The sequence below is a fragment of the Xenopus tropicalis genome, chromosome 1, assembly GCF_000004195.4.
Source record: "Xenopus tropicalis strain Nigerian chromosome 1, UCB_Xtro_10.0, whole genome shotgun sequence".
Lineage (NCBI taxonomy): Eukaryota > Metazoa > Chordata > Amphibia > Anura > Pipidae > Xenopus > Xenopus tropicalis.
Genome location: NC_030677.2, coordinates 214,269,956 through 214,291,376, shown reverse-complemented (window position 1 = coordinate 214,291,376; position 21,421 = coordinate 214,269,956). Strand labels below are relative to the sequence as shown.

Below are 21,421 nucleotides of genomic sequence, written 5' to 3'. Positions count from 1 at the left end.
TTCCCCAGTGTAACCAATCCCAACTGGGCCAGCCTTTCCCCATAACTGAGCCCATTCCCTTTATCAGCTTAGTCGCTCTTCTCTGTACTTTCTCCATATCAATAATATCCCTTTTAAGCCCTGGAGCCCCAAACCTCCCAGTATAGACAGGGTATTACCATCGCTTTGTGAAGGGGAAGAAGAATAACCTGCCCCACACACTAAGCTGAGTAACAGCCCTGGGATACTGACCCCTTGCAGACAAGTGAATAATAATCTGTCAGACTTACCGGCACAGAGTAACAACACGTACAGACACATATGTCTCATTCTGCTCCACAGAACTGGTGTCCAGCTATTCCACTAAACAAGTGGTACCTACTGGCTTTAATGCTTCACACACACACATAAGCTCCTATTTTACAACACAGACATTCTCTATTATTTGCCCCAGGGGCGGAGCCAAGTAGCTCACACAGTACTTAGGTCCTGGGGTCAGTTCTTTGTTCTAAAAGAAGATTCATTTTTGGGAACTGATATTGTGCATTTGGGCAAACGGTAAAATCATTTCCCCTTCTGTGAAACCAAATACAAAGCAAAAACGACAAAAAACTGGAGGCCAATTGTGATTTCACTGAGATTTGATCCGTGCACTTACTGTACTGACAGATGGGACCCTCCCAATACATATTCTGTACTTACTGTATTCCCTCTGTAACAGTGGCCAATCACAGAACCGTATCCAAGCATCACCAACCAGTTCTGATGGGCTGGCGGATCAAAGTACCAGAGAAACTCCCAGCATGCCCTGCTATAGTATCAGTGTTGTAGGTCACTGTTTAAATGAAAACACCCAATGAGACTTTGGATACTGTTATCTGGTCTCATTAATGTTGAACCTTCCCTAATGTGAAAAACTGGTCGGGATAAGAGAGTTGGGATACTGAGATGTCAAAGGACAGTAGAACAGTAGGGACAGTAAGAGACAGTAGAATAAGATGGAGACAGTAGGGCAAGATGGAGACAGCAGGGCAAGATGGAGACAGTAGGGCAAGATGGAGACGGTAGGGCAAGATGGAGACAGTAGGACAAGATGGAGAAAATAGGGCAAGATGTAGACAGTAGGGCAAGATGGAGACAGTAGGGCAAGATGGAGACAGTAGGGCAAGATGGGGACAGTAGGGCAAGATGGAGACTGTAGGACAAGATGGAGACAGTAGGCCACGATGGAGACAGTAGGGCAAGATGGAGACAGTAGGACAAGATGGAGACAGTAGGACAAGATGGAGACAGTAGGACAAGATGGAGACAGTAGGGCAAGATGGAGACAGTAGGGCAAGATGGGGACAGTAGGGCAAGATGGGGACAGTAGGGCAAGATGGGGACAGTAGGACAAGATGGAGACAGTAGGGCAAGATGGGGACAGTAGGACAAGATGGAGACAGTAGGACAAGATGGGGACAGTAGGGCAAGATGGGGACAGTAGGGCAAGATGGGGACAGTAGGGAAGGATGGAGACAGTAGGGAAAGATGGAGACAGTAGGGAAAATGGAGACAATAGGACCAGATGGAGACAGTAGGGCAAGATGGAGACAGTAGGACAAGATGGAGACAGTAGGGCAAGATGGAGACAGTAGGACAAGATGGGGACAGTAGGGCAAGATGGAGACAGTAGGGCAAGATGGGGACAGTAGGGCAAGATGGAGACAGTAGAACAAGATGGAGACAGTAGGGCAAGATGGGGACAGTAGGGCAAGATGGAGACAGTAGGGCAAGATGGAGACAGTAGGACAAGATTGCCATTGAGACAGTAGGGCAAGATGGAAAAAATAGGACAAGATGAAGACAGTAGGACAAGAAGAAGACAGTATGGATCCATATGTAACTACTGACATTGAGATTTCTAATAGAAACAAAAGCCAAGCAGCAGTCGGTGGAACAGGGAAGAGATATGGGGTTTCTGGGATGAATGTGAATCGGCAAATTAGCTTTTAGATTAAAATCAGATGGATCCAGATTTTTTCTACTTCTTACCCTGGATACAAACAGTAGGAACTACACTGAATTACAGGAAATATTCTGGGGAAAAATTACGATTTCTCTCTGATGTGATTAGGGTTTTGATTAGTCAGTAATGTGACTGCAATTTCCCTTCATCTCCACTAGATGGCAGAAAGCAGCCACCAAAGCTCCAAAGCAAAGCCTATGGGTCTAAATGCAGGAAAATACGCAATAGGCCAAGTATGTATTTATTCTGCCGCACAGCAAAAAAGAGAGACCCCCCACTCCCACTTGGTGTAGTTCAGCAAACCTGCTCATGACCTCGGCCTGCCAAACAGGGATCACACCTGAACCCAATGACCCATTTTGGCATTATCCCAAGTTATCCACCCCCGACACATGCACAGTGTGTCTAACTGGGGCCCAATGGGCAGTGACCCCATTAGACCCTGCAACAGAGCTGCTCCCATTAGGGTCGGGCACATCCCTGTGGAGAAGGGTAAGAAAGTTAAACAGTGGGGCAAGATGGAGACAGTAGGGCAAGATGGGGACAGTAGGGCAAGATGGAGACGGTAGGGCAAGATGGAGATAGTAGGACAAGATGGGGACAGTAGGGCAAGATGGAGACAGTAGGACAAGATGGAGACAGTAGGGCAAGATGGAGACAGTAGGGCAAGATGGAGACAGTAGGGCAAGATGGGGACAGTAGGACAAGATGGGGACAGTAGGGCAAGATGGAGACAGTAGGGCAAGATGGAGACATTAGGACAAGATGGGGACAGTAGGGCAAGATGGAGACAGTAGGACAAGATGGAGACAGTAGGACAAGATGGAGACAGTAGGGCAAGATGGAGACAGTAGGGCAAGATGGGGAGAGTAGGGCAATATGGAGACAGTAGGGTATGATGGAGACTGTAGGGTATGATGGAGACTGTAGGGCAAGATGGGGACAGTAGGGCAAGATGGAGACAGTAGGGCAAGATGGAGACAGTAGGGCAAGATGGGGACAGTAGGACAAGATGGGGACAGTAGGGCAAGATGGAGACAGTAGGACAAGATGGAGACAGTAGGGCAAGATGGAGACAGTAGGGCAAGATGGAGACATTAGGACAAGATGGGGACAGTAGGGCAAGATGGAGACAGTAGGACAAGATGGAGACAGTAGGACAAGATGGAGACAGTAGGGCAAGATGGAGACAGTAGGGCAAGATGGGGAGAGTAGGGCAATATGGAGACAGTAGGGTATGATGGAGACTGTAGGGCAAGATGGGGACAGTAGGGCAAGATGGAGACAGTAGGGCAAGATGGAGACAGTAGGGCAAGATGGGGACAGTAGGGCAAGATGGAGACAGTAGGGCAAGATGGGGACAGTAGGGCAAGATGGGGACAGTAGGGTATGATGGAGACTGTAGGGTATGATGGAGACTGTAGGGCAAGATGGGGACAGTAGGGCAAGATGGAGACAGTAGGGCAAGATGGAGACTGTAGGACAAGATGGAGACAGTAGGGCAAGATGCAAAGGTTTCTGTTTTGAACAAATATTTTCCTTAATTTGTCTTTTGTCAGCAGTTCGACTTGTAACATCCTCATTTCACAGCTAATTTTATGCTGAAGAGCGGAAGTCAGAACAGGAGGTTCATTGCATCAGCAAAAATGACTTTCTCATTGTAATAACATGTTAAAAACGTGTCCTAAAAATAAATACTTAAAAATAAGGAAGCGCCCAAAATGCTGGTGATGGGGGAGCCGGGGGCCGGGATGAGAGACAGGGGCACTAAACCTGGCATGGATTTGGGGCCACATTCTTCCATTGCCAATGCAGGGTCTCTCCCAGAGCCCCATACAGAACTGTCATTAGGGGCAATAAGCATCCCTGGGAGATAGAAGGCAAGATGGAGACAGTAGGGAAAGATGGAGACAGTAGGGCAAGATGGAGACAGTAGGGAAAGATGGAGACAGTAGGGTAAGATGGAGACAGTAGGACAAGATGGAGACAGTAGGGCAAGATGGAGACAGTAGGGCAAGATGGAGACAGTAGGACAAGATGGAGACAGTAGGGCAAGATGGAGACAGTAGGACAAGATGGAGACAGTAGGGCAAGATGGAGACAGTAGGACAAGATGGAGACAGTAAGGAAAGATGGAGACAGTAGGGCAAGATGGAGACAGTAGGCAAGATGGAAACAGTAGGGCACGATGGAGACCGTAGGGCAAGATGGAGACAGTAGGACAAAATGGAGACAGTAGGGCAAGATGGAGACAGTAGGGCATGATGGAGACAGTAGGACAAAATGGAGACAGTAGGGCAAGATGGAGACAGTAAGGCAAGATGGAGACAGTAGGCAAGATGGAAACAGTAGAGCAAGATGGAGACAGTAGGGCAAGATGGAGACAGTAGGCAAGATGGAGACAGTAGGGCAAGATGGGGACTGTAGGGCAAGATGGAGACAGTAGGACAAGATGGGGACAGTAGGGCAAGGTGGAGACAGTAGGGCAAGATGGAGACAGTAGGGCAAGATGGGGACAGTAGGGCAAGATGGAGACAGTAGGGAAAGATGGAAACAGTAGGGCAAGATGGAGACCGTAAGGCAAGATGGAGACAGTAGGACAAGATGGAGACAGTAGGGCAAGATGGAGACAGTAGGCAAGATGGAAACAGTAGGGCAAGATGGAGACAGTAGGGCAAGATGGAGACAGTAGGGCATGATGGAGACAGTAGGACAAAATGGAGACAGTAGGGCAAGATGGAGACAGTAGGGCAAGATGGAGACAGTAGGGCAAGATGGAGACAGTAGGACAAAATGGAGACAGTAGGACAAGATGGGGACAGTAGGGCAAGATGGAGACAGTAGGGCAAGATGGAGACAGTAGGGCAAGATGGAGACAGTAGGACAAAATGGAGACAGTAGGACAAGATGGGGACAGTAGGGCAAGATGGAGACAGTAGGGCAAGATGGAGACAGTAGGCAAGATGGAGACAGTTGGGCAAGATGGAGACAGTAGGACAAAATGGAGACAGTAGGACAAGATGGGGACAGTAGGGCAAGATGGAGACAGTAGGGCAAGATGGAGACAGTAGGCAAGATGGAGACAGTAGGCAAGATGGAAATAGTAGGGCAAGATGGAGACAGTAAGGCAAGATGGAGACAGTAGGGCAAGATGGAGACAGTAGGACAAAATGGAGACAGTAGGACAAGATGGGGACAGTAGGGCAAGATGGAGACAGTAGGGCAAGATGGAGACAGTAGGCAAGATGGAGACAGTAGGGCAAGATGGAGACAGTAGGACAAAATGGAGACAGTAGGACAAGATGGGGACAGTAGGGCAAGATGGAGACAGTAGGGCAAGATGGAGACAGTAGGGCAAGATGGGGACAGTAGGGCAAGATGGAGACAGTAGGGAAAGATGGAAACAGTAGGGCAAGATGGAGACAGTAGGACAAGATGGAGATAGTAGGGCAAGATGGAGACAGTAGGGCAAGGTGGAGACAGTAGGGCAAGATGGAGACAGTAGGCAAGATGGAGACAGTAGGGCATAATGGGGACTGTAGGGCAAGATGGAGACAGTAGGACAAGATGGGGACAGTAGGGCAAGATGGAGACAGTAGGGCATGATGGAGACAGTAGGACAAAATGGAGACAGTAGGGCAAGATGGAGACAGTAGGGCAAGATGGAGACAGTAGGCAAGATGGAAATAGTAGGGCAAGATGGAGACAGTAGGGCAAGATGGAGACAGTAGGGCAAGATGGAGACAGTAGGACAAAATGGAGACAGTAGGACAAGATGGGGACAGTAGGGCAAGATGGAGACAGTAGGACAAGATGGAGACAGTAGGACAAAATGGAGACACTAGGACGAGATGGAGACAGCAAGGCGAGATGGAGACAGTAAGGCAAGATGGAGACAGTAGGGCAAGATGGAGACAGTAGGACAAAATGGAGACAGTAGGACAAGATGGGGACAGTAGGGCAAGATGGAGACAGTAGGGCAAGATGGAGACAGTAGGCAAGATGGAGACAGTAGGGCAAGATGGAGACAGTAGGACAAAATGGAGACAGTAGGACAAGATGTGGACAGTAGGGCAAGATGGAGACAGTAGGGCAAGATGGAGACAGTAGGGCAAGATGGGGACAGTAGGGCAAGATGGAGACAGTAGGGAAAGATGGAAACAGTAGGGCAAGATGGAGACAGTAGGACAAGATGGAGATAGTAGGGCAAGATGGAGACAGTAGGGCAAGGTGGAGACAGTAGGGCAAGATGGAGACAGTAGGCAAGATGGAGACAGTAGGGCATAATGGGGACTGTAGGGCAAGATGGAGACAGTAGGACAAGATGGGGACAGTAGGGCAAGATGGAGACAGTAGGGCAAGATGGAGACAGTAGGGCAAGATGTGGACAGTAGGGCAAGATGGAGAAAGTAGGGAAAGATGGAAACAGTAGGGCAAGATAGAGACAGTAGGGCAAGATGGAGACAGTAGGTAAGATGGAGACAGTAGGGCAAGATGGGGACTGTAGGGCAAGATGGAGACAGTAGGACAAGATGGGGACAGTAGGGCAAGATGGAGACAGTAGGGCAAGATGGAGACAGTAGGGCAAGATGGAGACAGTAGGGAAAGATAGAAACAGTAGGGCAAGATAGAGACAGGGCAAGATGGAGACATTAGGACAAGATGGAGACAGTAGGGCAAGATGGAGACAGTAGGCAAGATGGAAACAGTAGGGCAAGATGGAGACAGTAGGGCAAGATGGAGACAGTAGGGCATGATGGAGACAGTAGGACAAAATGGAGACAGTAGGGCAAGATGGAGACAGTAGGGCAAGATGGAGACAGTAGGCAAGATGGAAATAGTAGGGCAAGATGAGACAGTAGGGCAAGATGGAGACAGTAGGCAAGATGGAGACAGTAGGGCAAGATGGGGACTGTAGGGCAAGATGGAGACAGTAGGACAAGATGGGGACAGTAGGGCAAGATGGAGACAGTAGGGCAAGATGGAGACAGTAGGCAAGATGGAGACAGTAGGGCAAGATGGAGACAGTAGGCAAGATGGAGACAGTAGGGCAAGATGGAGACAGTAGGCAAGATGGAGACAGTAGGGCAAGATGGGGACAGTAGGGCAAGATGGAAACAGTAGGGCAAGATGGAGACAGTAGGGCAAGATGGAGACAGTAGGGCAAGATGGAGACAGTAGGGCATGATGGAGATAGTAGGACAAAATGGAGACAGTAGGGCAAGATGGAGACAGTAGGGCAAGATGGAGACTGTATGGCAAGATGAAGACAGTAAGCCAAGGTTGAGACAGTAGGACAAAATGGAGACACTAGGACGAGCTGGAGACAGTAAGGCAAGATGGAGACAGTAGGGCAAGATGGAGACAGTAGGGCAAGATGGAGACAGTAGGCAAGATGGAGACAGTAGGGCAAGATGGAGACAGTAGGGCAAGATGGAGATAACAGGGCAAGATGGAGACAGTAGGGCATGATGGAGACAGTAGGGCAAGATAGAGAAAACAGGGCATGATGGAGACAGTAGGGCAAGATAGAGAAAACAGGGCATGATGGAGACAGTAGGGCAAGATGGAGACAGTAGGACAAGATGGAGACAGTAGGACAAAATGGAGACACTAGGACGAGATGGAGACAGCAAGGCGAGATGGAGACAGTAAGGCAAGATGGAGACAGTAGGGCAAGATGGAGACAGTAAGGTAAGATGGAGAAAGTAGGGCAAGATGGAGACAGTAGAACAAGATGGAGACAGTAGAGCAAGATGGAGACAGTAAGGTAAGATGGAGAAAGTAGGGCAAGATGGAGACAGTAGGGCAAGATAGGGACAGTAGAGCAAGATGGAGACAGTAAGGTAAGATGGAGAAAGTAGGGCAAGATGGGGACAGTAGAGCAAGATGGAGACAGTAAGGTAAGATGGAGACAGTAGAGCAAGATGTAGACAGTAGAGCAAGATGGAGACAGTAGGGCAAGATGGGGACAGTAGAGCAAGATGGAGACAGTAAGGTAAGATGAAGAAAGTAGGGTAAGATGGGGACAGTACAGCAAGATGGAGACAGTAAGGTAAGATGGAGACAGTAGAGCAAGATGGAGACAGTAGAGCAAGATGAAGACAGTAGGGCAAGATGGGGACAGTAGAGGAAGATGGAGACAGTAGGGCAAGATGGAGACAGTAGGGCAAGATGGAGACAGTAGGGCAAGATGGAGAGAGTAGGGCAAGATGGAGACAGTAGGGCAAGATGGAGAGAGTAGGGCAAGATGGAGACAGTAGGGCAAAGTAAAGACAGTAGGACAAGATGGAGACAGTAGGGCAAGATGGAGACAGTAGGACAAGATGGAGACAGTAGAGCAAGATGGAGACAGTAGGGCAAGATGGAGACAGTAGGGCAAGATGGAGACAGTAGGGCAAGATGGAGACAGTAGGGCAAGATGGAGACAGTAGGGCAAGATGGAGACAGTAGGAGACAGTAAAACATGATGGAGAAGGTAGGGTAAGATGATGACCATAAAGGCAAGATGACAATAGACAAAACGAAACAAAAGGACAAGGGGTAAGATGGAAAGTTGGGGGAAAAGGCAAAGGTATGGAAAGAAAAGAAAACATTAGAGGCAGACGTAACATTTCCTGGAAAGCTGGGTAACATGGCAACAGGTGGGCACAATATTAGAGAAATCTGACACCTGTTGGGTAATTGAAAGTTGGGCAAGAAGGTGACAGTATGGAAATAGGGTGGCACTAGGGCTAAATGACGGCATTAGAGCAAAATAAATACAGTTGTTATTGAGTTTCTCTCCACAAGGGGGCGCCATAGAGATTCCAAATTCCCATTTACACTCACCAGGGCAATTTCTTTATCTGATGAACTGAATGAAAACCAATGTGTTATAATAAAAGATTCCAATAAAAGGCAAATAAAAAAGGTTCCTCAATTAAAAAGAGATTTTATGAGTAGAAATTCAATGTCCCCCCCCCCCCCCCCAGTGATTTACAAATATTGGTCTATCCCATAAAATGACAAAACTTCTGGTAAATTCATTATTGAGAAAACCTTGTTCTAATATAAAAAAACGGGAAACACATGTGGGGGGCAGATCTCTCTGAGCGGCCAAGGGCAATTAATTTATAAATAAACAAGGCTTCTTTTCCCATCTTAACTGCTGCCATTAAAGGGGCAGAACCTGCGGCCATAAATACAATGCTGCCTGTGATTGGCTGTGTGGGAGGCAAGGGGTACTTTGTAAAACCCCTTCCAGCCCCCCTATCTTGGGGTGTGGGGCAGGTAAAAGGACAGTGATGGCCCAACACTGGCATAAGTTGGGCAGAAGTGCCCCTTGTGCCCCTTAGTAATTTTTCCCATTTGCCCGGATCATTGTTAATGCCCCAGTAATGTATCTCAATAACACAGTATAGTGACGAGTTGCTGGAACGCAGACCGTGTTGCTTATTTGCCCTGGCCTGTAGGTTATGGGCAGTTATGGTTGGTACCCAGGGGCCCTGGGGCCACGGACTTTACACCTATGGGATTAGGAGACACATATTGTACTTACATGTATTTGCTTCACACGGTTCCTGTGCAGTTCAACCAATGGTGCAAGTTTTGGGCACTTGGGGTAATAAAGGACATACCGTGCCTTTAAGTTCTGTGTTTGCACATTTTTTGTATCATTTAAAGTGCCCTGATGGGTAAAGCGCCCCCTGCAGGTAATCATGTGTGTGACGCCCCTGTCTTACATTGCAGTCTTCCTCTGAATTGGGTTTCATATCCAGCTTATCGTTCTTTTCTACTGCCCTGTCCCATTTTATTGCCCCCACCCCATTTTATTGCATCTGTCCCTTTCTATTGCCCCCTTCCCTTATTATTGCCCCATCTCTTTCTATTGCCCTTGTCCCATTCTATTGCCCCTGTCCCTTTCTATTTACCCCATCCCTTTCCATTGCCCCATCCCTTTCTATTGCCCCTGTCCCTTTCTATTGCCTCTGTCCTTTTCAATGGCCCTTATTCCTTTCCATTGCCCCCGTCCCATTCTATTGCCCCTGTCTCTTTCTATTGCCTCTGTCCCTTTCTATTGCCCCCGTTCCTTTCCATTGTCCCCATCCCTTTCTATTGCCCCCTTCCCATTCTATTGCCCCTGTCCCTTTCTATTTACCCCATCCATTTCCATTGCCCCATCCCTTTCTATTGCCTCTGTCCCTTTCTATTGCCCCCATCCCTTTCTATTTCCCCATCCCTTTCTATTGCCCCCGTCCCATTCTATTGCCCCCGTCCCATTATATTGCCTCTGTCCCTTTCTATTGCCCACATCCCTTTCTTTTTTGAAAGGTGTATTTTATTAATTTTCATACAAACAAAAACATAAAATAACACATTTAACATAACAATAAAGAGAATATGCTGGTCTTTCTTTTCAGGTCTATGTTTAAGGTTTGTTCCAGACATTAAAGGGGAAGGTGTAACACTGGGTGTGAGATGAATGTGGCGGCAGTTACAAGATATTGGGTTCATCAACCTACTGAACTAAGTGCTCAGGATGTGGTAGAGAAAAGTGGGGAGATGCCGGGGGTTTTACCATGTAAATGGGAGTGGAGTCCTTCAGTTTCCCTCCAGGTCACACCAAGGGCCCCAAACTTTGTCAAATTTGTCGGGCGCGCCCCTATTCTCATATGTGACTTTGTAGAGAGGGACAACGGCATTCGCTAGATTCTTCCAGGCTGTGATGGTGGGGGGGTAGCGCCCATCCAGTGCATTGCAACTTCTGTAGCATATCCGGGAGTTATTTGGGGCAATTATGGTGTCTAGGACTCCTAGCAAGCAGGTTTCAGGAGCAGTCACAGTGGGAAAGGCTAAGTTATTTGATAGATATTGGGTCACTGCTGACCAGAATTTAGCGATAAGGGGACATGACCAGATCATGTGAAAAAAGTTACCTGAGCTTGCTGCACATCTCTGTTGGGGTACGGCCCATCCGGGGCAACCTTAGTGGTGTGATATACAGGTGATGGAAGGTTTTATACTGTATCAATCGGTCTCTAGTAGATATAAGACAGTTGTACATTGTGTCTGTCTTGGGTGAGTGCTGGTATTTGGGGAGTCCACCATATTTGTGCTGAGTGAAAGGGTTTGGGGCTGTTGAAAGTAGATTTTGATATAGATTTGAGGTAAGCTTTACTGGGTTGCTAGATTGTAGAGTAGCCTCCGCTGGTAAAGAAATGAGTTGGGGGGTAAGAGTGGCAAATTGGTCTCTGAACACTGATCGCAACTGTAAATATTTATAAAAGGGGAGAGTAGGTTGTTGAGCTTTCTCTCGGATCTGCAGATATGTTGGGAAGGTTGAGTGTTCCGTAAGATCTCCCAGATATTTAATATTGTGGTGAGGCCAATACATGAAGTTGTGTAGTGACCTAAATTGTGGTAAATATTGGTTGCCCCAGAGTGGAAGTCTAGACGTGAGTAAAGGTGGCGGGTGTTTGAGTAGTGTGAGTACTATGGTCCAGGCTTTATGCAGGATAGTTAGAGTTGTTGGCAGTGGGGCTGTATCCTTAAGGTGTCGGTTTGGAAAACTACTTAATCCTTCCAGGGAGCCGAGTATTGTTGCCTGGAGCCATGTAGCCATGTAGGGGTCATGAATGAAGCACCAGTGTAGGTAGTGTATCTGTGAGGCTAAGAAGTAATGATAAAAGTGGGGGAGGGCTAGGCCTCCTTTGGCAAGGGGAGCGCATAGTTTTGTCCAGGCCATTCTGGGGGGTCGATTATTCCAAATAAATGGAAGGATACTCTGGTTAAGTTTCTTAAAAAAGGTTTTAGTGATAAAGATTGGGGCATTGTGGAACATATATCATTTTTATCATATTTATGTGGCCCCAGAGTGAAAGTGGTAACTTGGACCATTGGGTCAGTTGGATTTTGAGATCTGACAGTAAGGGGTCTAAGTGCTATGTAATTACAGTTATCCAGACTCCAAAATATTTAAATTGGTTGGCCCACTTTAAGGGTATATTGGGTATTATTGGTTGTGGTTGAAGAGGGTCTATAGGGCAGAGGATTGGTTTATCCCAGTTGATTCGCAGACCGGAATAGTGACCAAAGTTGTCCACTTGCTGCAGCAGAGAGGTCAGCGAATCCTTGGGATCTGCAAGGTATATTAATAAGTCGTCTGCATACAGTGATCATTTTTCTTTAATATTACCATATGTAAGCCCTCTAATATCTGGGGAGTTCCTGATCAGTATGGCTAGAGACTCTATTGCTAGGGCAAATAATATTGGTGAGAGTGGACAGCCTTGACCGGTCCCTCTTTCCAGGGAAAATAAGGGGGATGTAATCCCATTTACTCTGACTCTTGCTGTGGGACGTTGGTATAGTAGCTTGATCCACTTTAAAAATGTTTGGCCGAAGCCGGACAAGACCTCCCATAGGTATCCCCATTCAATTGAATCAAAGGCTTTGGCTGAGTCTAGGGAGGCAACAACTCTGGTATCGGTCTCCAAATGAGGGATTTGTAGATTGGTGAAGAGTCTTCTTAAATTAATGTCAGTGGATCTCCCGGGCATAAAGCCTGATTGGTCAGGGTGTACAAGGTCGGGAACCGCCCTTTGGAGCCTCGCCACCAGAATTTTGGCCAAAATTTTAGCATCTGTGTTAATTAGAGAAATGGGGTGGTATGAGGAGCAGAGGGATGGATCTTTACCCGGCTTCAGAATGACCACTATTAGCGCCTCAGCAAAGGATGCAGGTAGCGCTTGGTTGTCATAGGCATATTGTAGAGTTTCTAATAATTTAGTGGGAATGTATTCAGCTAGTGCCTTATACCAGTTGGAAGGTAGTCCATCTGGGCCTGGTGTCTTATTAGAGGGGAGGGTGGCAATTGCATCAGCAACTTCTTGTTTTGTGATTGGGGCATCTAAATATGCCTTATCTGCTGGGGCTATTTGTGGGATGGGTATGCTTGCTAGGTACTGTGCTAGTTGTGTCTTAGAGTAGGTGGTTGTAGTTGTGTATATGTTTTTGTAGTAGGAGGCAAACTGTTGTGCAATGATCTTCTGTGGTTCTGTGGTAAGCATGCCGTCATCTTGGGGAATGTGGGGTATCGCTGTGGAGTTATTTTGGGGTTTGGAGAGGTGGGCTAGGAGTTTGCTAGTCTTGTCCCCCTGCTCAAAAATGCGCTGATTTTGGTATAATGCTGCTTTTCTTGTTAATGAGATAGTCGCCCGACTAAGGGAGTTCCTTGCAGATAGAAGCTGTTTGTATGTGTGTTCTGTAGGGTTCTGTAGGGTTCCGTAGGGTTCTGCACGGTTCTGTAGGGTTCTGTAGGGTTCTGTAGGGTTCTGTAGGGTTCTGCAGGGTTCTGTAGGGTTCTGTAGGGTTCTGTAGGGTTCTGCAGGGTTCTGTAGGGTTCTGTAGGGTTCTGCAGGGTTCTGTAGGGTTCTGTAGGGTTCTGCAGGGTTCTGTAGGGTTCTGTAGGGTTCTGTAGGGTTCTGCAGGGTTCTGTAGGGTTCTGTAGGGTTCTGTAGGGTTCTGTAGGGTTCTGCAGGGTTCTGTAGGGTTCTGTAGGGTTCTGTAGGGTTCTGCAGGGTTCTGTAGGGTTCTGTAGGGTTCTGTAGGGTTCTGCAGGGTTCTGTAGGGTTCTGCAGGGTTCTGTAGGGTTCTGTAGGGTTCTGTAGGGTTCTGCAGGGTTCTGTAGGGTTCTGTAGGGTTCTGTAGGGGTCTGCAGGGTTCTGTAGGGTTCTGCAGGGTTCTGCAGGGTTCTGTAGGGTTCTGCAGGGTTCTGTAGGGTTCTGGGCGTGTGTAGTTTCTGCTGCTATAAAACTTTTCTCTGCCTCATTTAATTGCTCTTTTTTCTCATTTCTCGCTTGGGGTATTACTGCTGTTAGTTTGCCCCTCATGACTGCCTTAGAGGCGTCCCAAAGCGTTAATGGCGAGGCAGAGTTATTGTTTAATTCCCAGAATTCTGTGTTTGCTTTTTGATTCTGAATTGCAACTATTTCATTTTTAAGCCATAGAGGGCTCAATCGCCATAACCTGTCTACCGGGGATGGGTTCCAGCAGCGAGAAAGGCTAAGTGGGGAGTGATCTGACAGGGCTTGGGGTAGATATTGTATTGTGTTGACCATGGGCAAGCCCCCAACCCTTTCAATTGCCCCCATCCCTTTCAATTGCCCACATCCCTTTCTATTGCCCCCATCCCTTTCTATTGCCTCTGTCCCTTTCAATTGCCCCCATCCCTTTCTATTGCCCCCCTTCCTTTCTATTGCCTCTGTCCCTTTCAATTGCCCCCATCCCTTTCTATTGCCCCATTCCTTTCTATTGCCTCTGTCCCTTTCAATTGCCCCATCCCTTTCTATTGCCCCTGTTCCTTTCTATTGCCCCTGTTCCTTTCTATTGCCCCCGTTCCTTTCTATTGCCTCTGTCCCTTTCAATTGCCCCCCTACCTTTCAATTGCCCCCCTCCCATTCTATTGCCCCTGTCTCTCCTGCACAATCAGACAAGAGACAGACACCTTTCCCAATGAGACATCAGAGAGTAAAGTGATCCGGGCTGAGAGGAGAACACGGGGCATTAAATATGCAGAGAGTCCCGGGCAGAACAATGAACATGGCCGATCAATAATTGATTGGCCCCCGGGGGGAGATAATCAGCCCCAAGAGCCCTCAGCGCCCCCCAAACTGACAATAAACTGAGATGTGCCGGGGTAAGGGATAGAGCACTCAGTATGGGCCCCTCACTCACACAGACACAGGGGCCCCTAACCTGCGGCCCCCCAGCAACTGTACTGGAAGGACTGTGACTCCTCCTCACTTCTCCATCAGCCAATCAGCCTCATACTGTCAGATCCAGCAGCCGGATCCCCAATCCAACCAATAACCATAGTTACTTGTGACTGGCAGGTCCCCATATATGTACAGGTATCGGACCCCTTATATGGAAATCTGTTATCCAGAAAGTTCCAAATTAAGGAAAGGCCATCCCATAGACTCCATTTTAATCAAAGAATTCACATTTTTGAAAATGATTCCCTTTTCTCTGTAAAAATAAAACAGTACCTGTACTTGATCCCAACTAAGATATAATTACCCCTTATTGGGGGCAGAACAGCCCTATTGGGTTTATTTCATGGTTAAATGATTCCCTTTTCTCTGTAATAATAAAACAGTACCTGTACTTGATCCCAACTAAGATATAATTACCCCTTATTGGGGCAGAACAGCCCTATTGGGTTTATTTAATGGTTAAATGATTCCCTTTTCTCTGTAATAATAAAACAGTACCTGTACTTGATCCCAACTAAGATATAATTACCCCTTATTGGGGCAGAACAGCCCTATTGGGTTTATTTAATGGTTAAATGATCCCCTTTTCTCTGTAATAATAAAACAGTACCTGTACTTGATCCCAACTAAGATATAATTACCCCTTATTGGGGCAGAACAGCCCTATTGGGTTTATTTCATGGTTAAATGATTCCCTTTTCTCTGTAATAATAAAACAGTACCTGTACTTGATCCCAACTAAGATATAATTACCCCTTATTGGGGGCAGAACAGCCCTATTGGGTTTATTTAATGGTTAAATTATTTTTAAATAGACTTAAGGTAGGAGATCCAAATTACAGAAAGACCCCCTATCCGGAAAACCCCAGGTCCCAAGCATTCTGGATAATGGATCCGATACCTGTACTGAATATTGTATGAAACAATAGGTGGCTATAAGGTGGGCACTGACTATAAACACATTAGTTTGGCCAATTTGGCCCCCAATGCACTAAGCAAAATTGGGGAGATTCAATTGTTTGCAACCTGCGTCCTGGAATTCTAGGCAAAGACACTGAATTGTGGGTAAAAAAAAAACATTTGCAACAATTTTTAATTATTCAGTTGATTGTCATCATATATTATTATTATACCTTGTACCCAGTACCACTGATTCGGGGGGGGGGGGGGATCCCACAATTTCCCAGCCCCCCCCCCTGTAACTCCCCTTCCTTGTACCTATCTAATGTATCTGCCAGTACCACTGATTCAGGGGGGGGGTCCCACAACTTCCCAGCCCCCCCTGTAACCCCCCTTCCTTGTACCTATCTAATGTATCTGCCAGTACCACTGATTCAGGGGGGGGGGGTCCCACAACTTCCCAGCTCCCCTGTAACTCCCCTTCCTTGTACCTATCTAATGTATCTGCCAGTACCACTGATTCAGGGGGGGGGATCCCACAACTTCCCAGCCCCCCCTGTAACTCCCCTTCCTTGTACCTATCTAATGTATCTGCCAGTACCACTGATTCAGGGGGGGGGATCCCACAACTTCCCAGCCCCCCTGTAACTCCCCTTCCTTGTACCTATCTAATGTATCTGCCAGTACCACTGATTCAGGGGGGGGGGGGATCCCACAACTTCCCAGCCCCCCTGTAACCCCCCTTCCTTGTACCTATCTAATGTATCTGCCAGTACCACTGATTCAGGGGGGGGGATCCCACAACTTCCCAGCCCCCCTGTAACTCCCCTTCCTTGTACCTATCTAATGTATCTGCCAGTACCACTGATTCGGGGGGGGGGGATCCCACAACTTCCCAGCCCCCCTGTAACTCCCCTTCCTTGTACCTATCTAATGTATCTGCCAGTACCACTGATTCAGGGGGGGTCCCACAACTTCCCAGCCCCCCCTGTAACTCCCCTTCCTTGTACCTATCTAATGTATCTGCCAGTACCACTGATTCAGGGGGGGGATCCCACAACTTCCCAGCCCCCCCTGTAACTCCCCTTCCTTGTACCTATCTAATGTATCTGCCAGTACCACTGATTCAGGGGGGGGGTCCCACAACTTCCCAGCCCCCCTGTAACTCCCCTTCCTTGTACCTATCTAATGTATCTGCCAGTACCACTGATTCAGGGGGGGTCCCACAACTTCCCAGCCCCCCTGTAACTCCCATTCCTTGTACCTATCTAATGTATCTGCCAGTACCACTGATTCAGGGGGGGGTCCAACAACTTCCCAGCCCCCCCTGTAACTCCCCTTCCTTGTACCTATCTAATGTATCTGCCAGTACCACTGATTCAGGGGGGGTCCCACAACTTCCCAGCCCCCCTGTAACTCCCCTTCCTTGTACCTATCTAATGTATCTGCCAGTACCACTGATTCAGGGGGGGGGGGGATCCCACAACTTCCCAGCCCCCCTGTAACTCCCCTTCCTTGTACCTATCTAATGTATCTGCCAGTACCACTGATTCAGGGGGGGATCCCACAACTTCCCAGCCCCCCCTGTAACTCCCCTTCCTTGTACCTATCTAATGTATCTGCCAGTACCACTGATTCAGGGGGGGGGATCCCACAACTTCCCAGCCCCCCCTGTAACTCCCCTTCCTTGTACCTATCTAATGTATCTGCCAGTACCACTGATTCAGGGGGGGGGATCCCACAACTTCCCAGCCCCCCTGTAACTCCCCTTCCTTGTACCTATCTAATGTATCTGCCAGTACCACTGATTCAGGGGGGGGGTCCCACAACTTCCCAGCCCCCCTGTAACTCCCCTTCCTTGTACCTATCTAATGTATCTGCCAGTACCACTGATTCAGGGGGGGATCCCACAACTTCCCAGCCCCCCCCCTGTAACTCCCCTTCCTTGTACCTATCTAATGTATCTGCCAGTACCACTGATTCAGGGGGGGGGATCCCACAACTTCCCAGCCCCCCCTGTAACTCCCCTTCCTTGTACCTATCTAATGTATCTGCCAGTACCACTGATTCGGGGGGGGGATCCCACAACTTCCCAGCCCCCCTGTAACTCCCCTTCCTTGTACCTATCTAATGTATCTGCCAGTACCACTGATTCGGGGGGGGGGATCTCTCTTGTAATGCAAACTGTCAGTCAGATTGTGCCCACACTCCGGCCCCACAAGGCCAATAGAATGATTATGTGCTACAGTATATGTAGTTGCAGTCAGACTGCAGTGAATGGGATGGTGTATCTGGGGGCGCATACGGCAGCCCTGTGGGTTTGTATTATGTGGGTTAGGGATGTGCCCTGGTATGTGGTGCCCCTAAGGGGGGGGGGTGCAGATAAATGTACAGAGTACTATCATTTATAGGCCATTGCCTGCCATCCAGCTGTGGTTGAATTACAACTCCCTGCAGCCCAGTGAGGGACCGTGGAGGAGGCAGCTTATAGGCTGTTGGTGCAATGTTGGGATGACATCACCATTAACCCTTGGAAGAACTGTATGCGCTCGTATTTATGGGCAGAACTGTGCGCCTCCCGTCCCTGCGCATTACAGCAAAGTGCCCTCGCTGCTCTACCTACTGGCACTGCCCATATAATGGCTGGTACTGGCCAACAACATGGGCACTGGCGGCCAAATCCCAATGGAAAAAACAGAGACCCTTCCCCAGTCCGACTGGGCCTGGTGGGTTCACCAATGGCAGAACGTCCCACGAGGGGGCAATGTAAATGTGTTACTGGGGCAGCTCCTGCCCTGGAGTAGGGGGGGATCCTCGTGTGGGGGCCACATTTTAATCACTGGGGGGTCTGAGTGTGGGTTTTGCCTTCCCCTCCACAGAGTCCTATTGAGCAGTGGTGTAACTACCCAGGGGGCTGGGGGGCAACATCACCTGGGCCTGCCCCCCCCCCTCGGGCACCGCAGCATTATCAGCCTCCTATGTGGGTGGGAGTGTGGGGGCCGGGGGGCTACATCACCTGGGCCTGCCCCCCCCCAGGCACCGCAGCATTATCAGCCTCCTATGTGGGTGGGAGTGTGGGGGCCGGGGGGCAACATCACCTGGGCCTGCCCCCCCCCCGGGCACCGCAGCATTATCAGCCTCCTATGTGGGTGGGAGTGTGGGGGCCGGGGGGCAACATCACCTGGGCCTGCCCCCCCCCCGGGCACCGCAGCATTGTCAGCCTCCTATGTGGGTGGGAGTGTGGGGGCCGGGGGGCAACATCACCTGGGCCTGCCCCCCCCCAGGCACCGCAGCATTATCAGCCTCCTATGTGGGTGGGAGTGTGGGGGCCGGGGGGCAACATCACCTGGGCCTGCCCCCCCCCCGGGCACCGCAGCATTGTCAGCCTCCTATGTGGGTGGGAGTGTGGGGGCCGGGGGGCTATAGTTACCCTGAAAAGACAAATAATACATTATACACTTGCAGGGCCACTTTGTTATTATTATTATTAACATTTATTTATAAATCGCCAACATACCCCGCAGCGCTGTACAACAAGTTGTTAGGGTCGGTGACCCCGGTAACCAGGCTGGTAAAGGCTAAAATAGAATAAAATGAAAAGCAGCTTCAGTCTATGAGACCCTAACAGAATGCCAAAGTACTATATAGAAAAGGGGGCCCCAAAAAGCACATTAGGGACCCCCCCCCACAAGCCACACACCTTACAGTAAATAATGGCAAGATGCCACACCCCTGGGGGCATTCAGGGCAGTTGCACAAGGGGCAATTGGGGCAATTGGGGCTTCGAATAAGGCACTTCGCCTCTTCTCTGCAGCCCAACCCGCCCCGCCCCTCCGGTCTCTCTCAGCCCCTCCCTTCTGTCACGAAGTCTTAGTCCCGCCCCCTGATATTCCCTGTCAAATTCCAGCCCCGCCCACCCTATCCCAGCCACGCCTTTCTGCCCTTTCCTCTGACAGCCGGTCACGCCCCTCCCCGCCCATAGTTCCCCGCCCACTCTAGGCCTCCAGTCAGGTCTGGCCGCGGCCCGCAGCCCCGGGATCAACAGAACAGGCGGCGGAGGCACCGACACCGAGATCCAGGTCCGGCCGGAGAGAACCGTATTCTCACTGGGATTGTAATTCGGAACCAGCCGTGGGGACACCGGGTCGGAGCCTGGAAAGAAGAAGGTCTCTAGTCTGGGGGGAGTGGGGCGGGCTCCTCGCTGCTTTGGGCTTTGTTAGGTGCTGGTTCTGCGGGACCCATTACAGCTGTGAGTAGGGGGGCAGTTATATATTGTAAGGGCCCCGGGCTGGCTGTGAGGAGGGTGTAGGTTCTGGTTCTGGGCTATCACTGGGTTCTGGATCCACTGGGTTGGGAAGGGCACTAGGTGGGTAGAGGTAGAAGAGGTAGGTAGGTTGGTGGCACTAGGTGGGTAGAGGTAGGAGAGGTGGGTAGGTTGGTGGGTAGAGGTAGAAGAGGTAGGTAGGTAGGTGGCACTAGGTGGGTAGAGGTAGAAGAGGTGGGTAGGTTGGTGGGTAGAGGTAGAAGAGGTGGGTAGATTGGTGGGTAGATTTAGAAGAGGTGGGTAGGTTGGTGGCACCAAGTGGGTAGAGGTAGGAGAGGTGGGTAGGTAGGTGGCACTAGGTGGGTAGAGGTAGGAGAGGTGGGTAGATAGGTGGCACTAGGTGGGTAGAGGTTGGAGAGGTGGGTAGGTAGGTGGCACTAGGTGGGTAGAGGTAGGAGAGGTGGGTAGATAGGTGGCACTAGGTGGGTTGAGGTAGGAGAGGTGGGTAGGTAGGTGGCACTAGGTGGGTAGAGGTTGGAGAGGTGGGTAGGTAGGTGGCACTAGATGGGTAGAGGTAGGAGAGGTGGGTAGGTTGGTGGCACTAGGTGGGTTGAGGTAGGAGAGGTGGGTAGATAGGTGGCACTAGGTGGGTAGAGGTTGGAGAGGTGGGTAGGTAGGTGGCACTAGATGGGTAGAGGTAGGAGAGGTGGGTAGGTTGGTGGCACTAGGTGGGTTGAGGTAGGAGAGGTGGGTAGGTTGGTGGCACTAGGTGGGTTGAGGTAGGAGAGGTGGGTAGGTAGGTGGCACTAGGTGGGTAGAGGTAGGAGAGGTGGGTAGGTTGGTGACTCTAGGTGGGTAGAGGTAGAAGAGGTGGGTTAGTAGGTGGCACTAGGTGGGTAGAGGTAGGAGAGGTGGGTAGGTTGGTGACTCTAGGTGGGTAGAGGTAGAAGAGGTGGGTAGGTTGGTGGCATCACCAGGGGCACTTTCCTACAGGGGGGCTTTAGCTTGGTGTGTATGGGCTGCAGCCATAATTACTGGGGGTATATTGAGTTACTGGGACCCCCCAGGCCTATAGGGGGGCAGAGTATTTCCCTGAAGCCCATTAGATCCCACAGGGAATGTCCCACTCCCAGACTCCCTGCTCCTGTTACTCTGAATGGAGGAGACTGGACCACCCTCAGCCCCCCGTAACTTGTTCCATACGGACCTATGAGACCCCTGTCCCCTGCCCCAGGGACCCCGTTCTGGTTCTGTGATCTGTCGGGTATGTGATCAGTTCTCTGATATGGAACCTGATGGAGACTCAGAGTTGGGGACCCACAGTGCCTTGGACATTCATGGACTCACGCCGAACCCCCAAGGGACTGGCCGCTTGCGCCCCTCGTCCTACCGGGCCTTGCGCAGCGCCGTGTCCAACTTGGCCCGCATTGATGACTTCTACTGCGAGAAGATCGGATCCGGCTTCTTCTCTGAGGTCTTCAAGGTAAGAAGCTTCTGGGCCTATAGGGGTTT

The 21,421-nt window shown here is 49.6% G+C and overlaps 1 protein-coding gene across 1 annotated transcript in view; it reads left to right on the top strand.

Moving 5' to 3' along the window:
• The first annotated feature begins 20,434 nt into the window (after positions 1 to 20,434).
• LOC101730247 (dual specificity testis-specific protein kinase 1) overlaps positions 20,435 to 21,421 on the top strand; it is a 52,899-nt gene continuing 51,912 nt past the window's right edge. The window contains exon 1 of the mRNA XM_031894995.1: positions 20,435 to 21,392. Within this exon, the coding sequence (XP_031750855.1) occupies positions 21,195 to 21,392 (198 nt within the window). The 5' untranslated portion in view covers positions 20,435 to 21,194. The remainder of the gene's footprint in view (positions 21,393 to 21,421) is intronic.